This window comes from Melanotaenia boesemani, chromosome 24 (assembly GCF_017639745.1).
Source record: "Melanotaenia boesemani isolate fMelBoe1 chromosome 24, fMelBoe1.pri, whole genome shotgun sequence".
Classification (NCBI taxonomy): Eukaryota; Metazoa; Chordata; class Actinopteri; order Atheriniformes; family Melanotaeniidae; genus Melanotaenia; species Melanotaenia boesemani.
In genome coordinates, this window is record NC_055705.1 from 856,395 (window position 1) to 865,736 (window position 9,342).

The 9,342-nt window shown below is 49.0% G+C and overlaps 1 protein-coding gene across 5 annotated transcripts in view; it reads left to right on the plus strand.

The window, feature by feature from the left end:
- Positions 1-9,101, plus strand: part of dmd (dystrophin) — a 267,266-nt gene extending 258,165 nt beyond the window's left edge. For all 5 annotated transcript variants that reach the window (XM_041978350.1, XM_041978351.1, XM_041978352.1 and 2 more), the window contains 5 exons: positions 1,154-1,312; positions 2,634-2,877; positions 3,709-3,823; positions 3,893-3,982; positions 7,334-9,101. In XM_041978350.1, coding sequence (XP_041834284.1) covers positions 1,154-1,312; positions 2,634-2,877; positions 3,709-3,823; positions 3,893-3,982; positions 7,334-7,443 — 718 coding nt within the window. In that variant the 3' untranslated portion in view covers positions 7,444-9,101. The remainder of the gene's footprint in view (positions 1-1,153; positions 1,313-2,633; positions 2,878-3,708; positions 3,824-3,892; positions 3,983-7,333) is intronic.
- The last annotated feature ends 241 nt before the right edge of the window (positions 9,102-9,342 follow it).

The following is a 9,342-nucleotide window of genomic DNA, read 5'->3' on the forward strand; positions in this document are numbered from 1 at the left end:
GTCAGCTGTGTTTGAAGCTCCGTTCAGGAACCACGTGGGAGAATATTTTAGATTTCAGGTCTGGAAACGGCTGTTTGGGAATCAAGGCCAGATGGTTTTTGCTACTAGCCTAAACGTCACCTGCTCGGTGTTTGGTGTTTGTCTCAGCGGTAGGACGAGGGTCTTTGTCCGTCCGGCTGCTTTTACAGACGGGTGCCTGGGACCCGGCATGGCCCCCGCCCCTGCAGCAAAGCCCCTAAAACAAGAAGTAAATCAAATCTCCTTCAAAACATCACCGAACATAGAATATTGTTCTCATGGAGGCGGATCAGAGATAATTCAGGGCCCTGGGTTTAACATTGGCGGCAGGTTAGCTGCTAGCATGAAGGATTGTAGCATTAACTCACTAAAACCAGGAGGCAGGAGTTGAGAGGCCGTTTTCCTCAGCTAAGAAAGGCAGACGATGCTGGTGGAGATGTGAAATCGAAGCATCTTCAAGCTTCTCTGCAGGTCTGCTTCGGTCTTCCGGTTAAACCTGCTAGCCTGCAGGGTTTGCGTTTTCACCGCTACGTTCTGGAAGATTTGCTTTGATCCACCTCGGGGCTTCAGCTTCTTTCTTCTTCTATACTTTCTTTAACTTTTCCTGAATTCAGCTCTGCGCCTGTCGGATGGATGCCGGCCTCGGTCAACACGCCCCAACAGCCTGGAACGCTGCAAGTACGATCCACCAATCAGAGGAAGTCCCTCCCCTCTGCTGGCGGCTTTTCCAGGAAGAGTCTTTGACCTGGGCAGTGTTGGCCGAGATGCTCCGAGGTGTTTAAACAGAACATCATTCCTGCAGGGGGACTAAGGTCTGAGCGTGGTTAGCGTTGGTTTGAGCAGCCGTGGCGGTGTTAGCCATGACGGTGTTACGTTTCTCCAGTCGGACGGATATTTGTCCGGGTTGAGGGGAGGATGGTTGATGAGCAGCTGCTAATGTTGGAAGTTAGACGAGTTACAGAGTTTATTTCTCAAGACTCCAGTTCTCCACTCAGACCTCACGTCTTCTCTCTGGCATCATTGTGACCATCCATCCACGTTCCTCCTCCCCCTTCACTCGCTTCCTGCTTTTCTTCTTCTCTGTTTTCCTCTGTGTGACGGGAGGATAATGTGTGTGTCTGATGTGTGTCTGCAGTGATGACGAGCACATGCTGATCCAGCACTACTGCCAGTCCCTGAACCAAGGCTCTCCTCTCAGTCAGCCCCGCAGCCCCGCCCAGATCCTCATCTCCATGGAAACAGAGGAGAAGGGCGAGCTGGAGAGGGTCCTCAATGACCTGGAGCAGGAGAACAGGTCAGTGACTAGACCCTGACCTCGGTCAGCATGTCACAGACCAGGAAAAATCTGAAACGAGTTAAACATGGAGGCTGTAACTTCACTGATTATTACGACATTCAGCACTTTCAGGTTAATTGTTTATCGATTTAGCTGAACCAGAAAAGAGGAAAACAAGAGGAAAAATAACACAAAACAGCTGAACCTGCAGCCTCCACAAAGTCTAAAAAGTAAATGAAACCAGAACACAATGATTTCCAAATGTCCCAGCGATCGAAATATGAGCTGATGGTGAATCTGATGCAGCAGCACGTCTGGAAAAAGTAGCTCCAGGATGATGTTCAGCATTTGTAGCATCCCCCTTACCTCCATGTACTTTTCAGCATTGATGGAGCTTCACAGATGTGGAAGCTGCCCACGCCATAGACACTAATGCAGCCCCATCCCATCAGAGATGCAGCTTTTCACCTGTCCACTGATAACAAGCTGGATGCTCCCTCTCCTCTTTAGTCTGCAGGACACGCCGTCCATGCTTTCCACAAACTAGTTCACATCTTCATCCAGGTTTCCACTTTGCCTCAGACCATTTTAAATGAGCTTTGGTCCAGAGAAGACGGAAGAAGCTGGTTCTGGATCCTGTTCACATCTGGCTTCTTCTCTGCATGATGGAGCTTTAACCTGCATTTGTGGGTTTCAGGGTGAACTGTGTCCACAGACAGTGGTTTCTGGAAGTCTTCCTGAGTCCATGCAGTGGTTTCCAGTAGAGAATCATGTCTGCTTTTAATGCAGAACATCACCAGCATCCAGCCTTGTCCCCTGCACACATAGATTCCTTCTGGTTCTATTATTGGTTATTGGTGAAGCTCTGTCCATCTTTCCATGTGAGAGACTCTGCCTCTCTGAAATGCTCCTTTTATACCAGTCATGTTACTGACCTGTTGCCAGGTAACCTGGTTAGTTGTCCAATGCTCCTCCAGGTCTTTCTGGTTTGTACCAGGTACTTTTCCAGACGTGTTGCTGCATCAGATTCAACATGAGCTACATTCTGTCCTGACGTTGTTGAAATGATGTTGCAGGTTTGTTGTTTTCTTGTAGGATCATGTTTGGAATTGAAGTTGTATGTTTTCTATTTTACATAACATAATCAGAAAGGTGAGAACACAGTTTTCTACAGTTTCTAACAGTTTTTAGTTTTCATTCTGGCTTTCTGATTATCTGAACGTTGAAAGCTGTGGATTGAGTCCACATCATCACCTGCTTCTCTTGGACCATTGAAGCTTCTCTGTGAAGCAGTCAGACATTTACCACCTGCTCGGTTTCTGGCTGGTTTTCTCTGCAGGAAGCTGCAGGCCGAGTACGACCGGCTGAAGAAGGCCCACGACAGAAAGGGTTTGTCCCCTTTGCCTTCGCCCCCCGAGATGCTTCCGATGTCGCCGCAGAGCGCACGAGACGCCGAGCTCATTGCGGAGGCCAAGCTGCTGCGGCAACACAAAGGCCGTTTGGAGGCTCGCATGCAGATACTGGAAGATCACAACAAACAGCTGGAGTCCCAGCTGCACAGGCTGAGACAGCTGCTGGAGCAGGTACACCCCACCATCACCCACAGGACTGGATCATCCACCAGGTTTACAATCCAGCCGAGTGAGCCACAGCTAAGCAGCGTGCACATGCACGGTGCAGCTGGCCCGCACAGGCTGGGAGTTTAACAACATGATTTACTCACCAAACCCTGATAGCCAGTGTTCCCCCTCATTTGGCTGAAATAACCAGGTTGCTTCAGATGTTTGAGGCTGCCAGTTCCACGTCACCCCCACAGCATCTCAGCTGGACTCAGATCTGGTCTTTGACTCCAGGACCTTCCATGTCTTAGATTCCAGCCTGTCATTGGTGGGTTTACTGGTATGTTCTGGCTCATTCTCAGGCTGCAGTTCTACTAACGTATTTGATACATGGGAGACACAACGGTGGATTCTGGGATGGTCACCAAACCCTGAACCTTCCACCTCCTTGCTTCACAGCTGGGATGAGCTTGTTTTCCTGGATTCCACCATACATCCTCTCTGTTCTGGTTTAGAAGTCCAGGACCCCGTTTATCCACACATTTCTGTGTGGATAAATGTGAGGAAAGGTGTGGAATTTACCACCTCGTACCTGAGCTCTGACTGGCTGAAGCAGGGTCGGAGTAGAACAGAGTAACTAATATCTTTGTAGGTTTCACGTCAACAGGCCAGTCCTGACATCTTTTAGGCTTTTGAAGACTCTTGCAGTCTGCTTTTGGGGTGAACGTGGGCGGTTTTGGGTGACTTCCCACAGCGGGACAGCTTAGCTCAGCACCTGGTGTGATAGAGTTCAGTGTTACATAAAGTTTTCTTTAGTTTTAACTCTCCAGTAATGCTGCCTGGTTTGTGTGGCAGACGGACTCCAAGGTGAACGGCACAGCGCTGTCCTCCCCCTCCACCTCGTCGCAGCGCTCCGACTCCTCCCTACCTCTTCTCCGTGTGGCTGCCAGCCAGACCACGGACACCATGGGTAAGAGAGCGCTTCACGTTCGCCCTTCGGTTCGCAGCGCAGCTCGTTCACAGCTCTTTCTGTTGTCAGGTGACGATGAGCTGTCCAGTCCTTCCCAGGACACTTCAGGGCTGGAGGAAGTGATGGAGCAGCTCAACAACACTTTTCCACACAGCCAGGGTATGAAACGCCTCTGGTCTCAGATCAGGCAGTAGCCACCTCCACTACCCTCCAATATTTGATTAAACTGTTTACTGATTAGTCCTCAGACATCATCTTCTGCTTTTATTAGGATTTTTGAATCTATGACTAGTTTTCTCTAAATATCATGCCCCAGGTCTTGTAGCTGTGAAGCGTAGGACCCGTTAGGCATCCTGCTGTCTGTGATCAACACAAGGCTGATTTTTACCTTCTTTTTCTTCCCGTTTTCTTCTTTACTTCCTTTTTCCATGAGCCAGGAGGGAGAAGGGGACATCAATGAGAGGTTAGTGGCTCAGTGTTCCCTCCTTCCACCTTCTCATTTCCTTATTCTGTCCGTCCTCTGCAGGGTTGGTGGTGGTTTAGCATGTACCACCACAGAAACAGGCCTTCTTGTTTCCTTTAATTTAACCCTCAGTAGTTATGAGGTGCATTTATTGAGATCGTTTTGGCTGTGGTTGTGCTCTACTCATGAAATTTGGGAAGGGAGTGTGTTTTTCAGTGAGTTTTGAAATTGTTGAGTTACATCCACTTCCGCTGTATTTTGACCGTGGGAGACATTTTTGTCACGTTGGGGCTCTTAACTACGAGACTTGCACCATAGACTTCCATTATAACCACATTTTTTTATCCTTGTTTTAAATTAAAGTTAAAAGACGACTTTGCTTCTAATGTCTTGTTTCTCAACAGGAAACCCGTCAAAGTTGATAAAAAAATAAAATCAGTCACAATGTTGGTCCCTTTTAGCCCCTCCCCCACCGGCCTCTTTGGTTAACTTTTACAAGGAAATGGCACCTTTTGTGTAATTCGTAGCTGAAATCCAGTTAAAACTTTTTTTTTTTAACTAAAATGGTTCTGATGTGTAGCAAGCGACAGCCTCTTTTACTGAGAAGGGTTTAGATGAAAAAGTATTTTCCAGGTATGTTTCTGTGTTATGGAAAAAACTGCTTTTTATGGACTCAAAGAACCATAAAACCAGTATTTTTCATTCCTTGGCCATGGCAGGATAAAATCAGGATTTTAATCATTTTATTTATTTATTTTGACAGTAAGGCATCGAATTTTATATTTTCATTAAAATCGTGTTGGTTTATGTGTTTATTATGGGTTCCACATGTTTTTTTCTGTCAAACTTTAGGATTACAGGCCCGGTGTTTCCTTATGGACGGTTCATGGCTCGTAGGCATATTTGTACAGTTTGTAATATCATCAGATAACTGGGCTGCAAATCAAATATTTTCAATGTCTTTGCAGTCGTGGCACAAGGCGGGGTTATAACGGAAGTCTAAGGTACAAATCTGGTAGTTAAAGTCACAGTGAAACTTTTTCTTTACTCTGACGCCTCCTGCTCTCCTGGCTTAGCTGGTGGTGGGAATCAAAGTTAAATTAGGTATTTTTCAAGAAGCTACTTGTATGACATGATCAACACTGGAATCTAAAGGGTGAATTTTTAGTCGTGATTTATTAAATGTTGATATAAACAAACTTTATCTTTAATACTGTAGTTTAACGTTCAGACTACATGTCTTGTGGTTACCAGACCCGGCGTAACGTTTTTAACAGGGCAGGAGGGCGAACTTTCCCATCAGAGCCACAGTTCTGGCCAGTTTTCTGTTCGGGCTGAGAGCACCGTCTCCTAACGGTGGAATGACTTACGTACTAAAACCTGAACAGTTTGTTTCAGAAATCCAAATTACAGGCTGATTTCTTAAGTCTCCAGAACCTTTTCTTCTACTTCATTTGAAAAAAAAAAATAGGGTACAAGTTGCAGTTTTTCTGCTTCAGTTCTAATTGAATTGCTGTACAACAGGATTACTACCACTTCACGAAACCCAGCCAGACCCAGCCAAGCTTAGTCTGATTAGATTTATCAGAAAGGGAAGTTTGAAGCTGAGAGGGGGGTCTGACCATGGCAGGTTCTACCTCCCGTTTAGATGCTGTAGAAACCAGTCAGCCAGTCAGCCTGCAGCCAGTCAACCTGCAGCCAGTCAGCCTGCAACCAGTCAGCCGGTCAGCCTGCAGCCAGTCAGCCTGCAGCCAGTCAACCTGCAGTCTGCAGCCAGTCAGCCTGCAGCCGGTCAGCCTGCAGCCAGTCAGCCTGCAGCCGGTCAGCCTGCAGCCAGTCAGCCTGCAGCCAGTCAACCTGCAGTCTGCAGCCAGTCAGCCTGCAGCCGGTCAGCCTGCAGCCAGTCAGCCTGCAGCCGATCAGCCTGCAGCCAGTCAGCCAGTCAGCCTGCAGCCAGTCAGCCTGCAGCCAGTCAGCATGCAGCCAGTCAGCCAGTCAGCATGCAGCCAGTCAGCCAGCAGCCAGTCAGCCGGTCAGCCTGCAGCCAGTCAGCATGCAGCCAGTCAGCCTGCAGCCAGTCAGCCAGTCAGCATGCAGCCAATCAGCCAGCAGCCAGTCAGCCTGCAGCCAGTCAGCCAGCAGCCAGTCAGCCTGCAGCCAGTCAGCCAGTCAGCATGCAGCCAATCAGCCAGCAGCCAGTCAGCCAGTCAGCCTGCAGCCAGTCAGCCAGCAGCCAGTCAGCATGCAGCCAGTCAGCCAGTCAGCCTGCAGCCAGTCAGCCAGCAGCCAGTCAGCATGCAGCCAGTCAGCCAGCAGCCAGTCAGCCAGTCAGCATGCAGCCAGTCAGCCAGTTAGCCAGCAGCCAGTCAGCATGCAGCCAGTCAGCCAGCAGCCAGTCAGCCAGCAGCCAGTCAGCATGCAGCCAGTCAGCCAGCAGCCAGTCAGCCAGTCAGCATGCAGCCAGTCAGCATGCAGCCAGTCAGCATGCAGCCAGTCAGCCAGTCAGCCAGTCAGCATGCAGCCAGTCAGCCGGCAGCCAGTCAGCCTGCAGCCAGTCAGCCAGTCAGCATGCAGCCAGTCAGCATGCAGCCAGTCAGCCAGCAGCCAGTCAGCCTGCAGCCAGTCAGCCAATCAGCATGCAGCCAGTCAGCATGCAGCCAGTCAGCCAGCAGCCAGTCAGCCTGCAGCCAGTCAGCCAGTCAGCATGCAGCCAGTCAGCATGCAGCCAGTCAGCATGCAGCCAGTCAGCCAGTCAGCATGCAGCCAGTCAGCCGGCAGCCAGTCAGCCTGCAGCCAGTCAGCATGCAGCCAGTCAGCCAGCAGCCAGTCAGCCTGCAGCCAGTCAGCCAGTCAGCATGCAGCCAGTCAGCATGCAGCCAGTCAGCCAGTCAGCATGCAGCCAGTCAGCCGGCAGCCAGTCAGCATGCAGCCAGTCAGCATGCAGCCAGTCAGCCAGCAGCCAGTCAGCCTGCAGCCAGTCAGCCTGCAGCCAGTACTCCTGCTGTGTCTCCTCTCTGAACCTGCCTGCCTCTGTCTTTCCTGCTCAGGTCCCAGCATCAGCAGCTTGTTCCACATGGCGGACGATCTGGGCCGCGCCGTGGAGTCGCTGGTCAGCGCCATGACCGACGAGCACCGTCAACGCCCCCCACCCCTCTGACCCCGCCCTTCCTACATATATATCGCATGCTTTTCTAGTCAAAACAACTGGATTGAAAACAGTTTACAAAGAGAATATAACGACTATTTTTGTGAAGAATCGTCGTTCCGGCAGCGAGAACAAAAACAAGTATATGATAGTTAGATTTGAGTAGTTTCTTAAAATGTCCTGCAGTCGTTTCCTTGGTAACAGGCTGGTTTTCAAACTTCTATGCAATTGTATAAAACGAAGAGTCTGAACGAGGAGGAGATGCGAGCGAGTCTGTGTCATTTCTTTGCTACGTCTTTTTAATCTGGAAACAGCTGACGCATTTCTGACATTTGTATCCTACTAATGATTGTAATCACCAGGAAGTTTTCTTAGAGGATGTCGTCTTTGTGTGTCCGAGTGTATGTGTGAGTGGTGCCTAATAACCTGTTTTCTTTGGGGGGCAGACCTCAGATTAATGTTTTCATTCATCCGTCCATCCAGACGTTTCCCTCTTTGTGTGCAAACGGACCGTCCACCCAGAACCGAGACAAGTCCAGACCTTACAGGGAAACCATTTGATCGATTTCTACCAGTTTGTAAAGAAAAGCCGTTTGAAACCCGCCGCCTGCCAGCGTTATGCCCGTTCCCGCCGTCCATGTCGGAGTCTATGAAAGAGTGAAAGTAGAAATAAAAGTCCACCGCAGGGTGGAGCAGACGGGTTGCAGCGCGTCTCCACGCCTCCGTCAGCGACAGGCTGGAGCGAGATCAGCTTTTACGCTGCAGGCCTGAAACAGCCCCTCCTGGTTTGTCCTGCCGGTACTTTCTGTGGACTTTTATTTAAATTCTGCAGAGAATCGTCGTTGCTTGGCTGCGTCGGTATTTATGGTGAAGCAAAGGGATCGTCGTCGGGTCTGCAGCAGGCAGACAAACAGGAAAACTTGCACTGATACTTGTTCTGGGTCTTGTGGTGTTGGGAGGCTGTTTCCATGCTCTTCTGTGGGGCTTGTTGAGTTCACACCTGGGTTTACCAGCGGTACTGGAGGAGTTGCTGGTTAGTGTCTAAGTGCCGCAGCGTTGCGAGGCTGATGCTTTCAGATGGGGATGAAACAGCTTCAACTAGGAAATATTAGCTTTTTAGGTTGAGGAGGTGAGCTCTACCTCATGAGAATTCTGGTAGTTATGAGGCGGTTTTCTCCACTGATATCGGCTCCATAGATGGTTAACACCTGCTGGCTGATTGGCTCACACCCGTCGTGTCTTCGCTGAGGCGAAACGTTGGAAACTGTCAGGACTTGAAATGAGAGCGAAGCGTGGGTCAGGTCGGTGCCCTGCTGTGTAACCTGGAACATGCTCGTCTGTTTTCATGTGTGGGGAAGCGTCTTTGGTTAAAAGTCTTTTTTCTGTGTGAGATGCTCCAATAATCGCATGTGTGATTAAACGACAAATATTTTTATTCATTTTCCATGAAGATGGGTCTGTTTCTGGATTTAGATTCTTTTCAGTCCAGATCTAGAAGCTGGTTTGATTTCTTTAACTTTGGATTTCTAACATTTGTTTATCATTCTAACATCATTTTTGAAATAACACGTCTGTACTTCACGACATATCAGATTCCACCAGATGTTTGCCTTACTACTGTAATATAAAATGCTTTACTGTATATCAATAAAGCACGCAGTCATGTTGAATGGCCTCTTTGCCTTACTGGATTTTTCTAACAGGACCATGTGGAGCCTTGAAGTGCTGCTGTTACGTCTTACATTTCCAGCCAAAATAAGCTCATTCTTTTAAAACTCCTCACAGCTGCTAATCAGGCAGCTGCTCGTTCATTTAAAAGTAAGTTCATCGTTTGGCTGTTTCTTACTTTTTCTGCCACGTTGATGTGATTACATCGGCCTCTACTGCCCTCTAGTGGCCACGTCTTCAGCA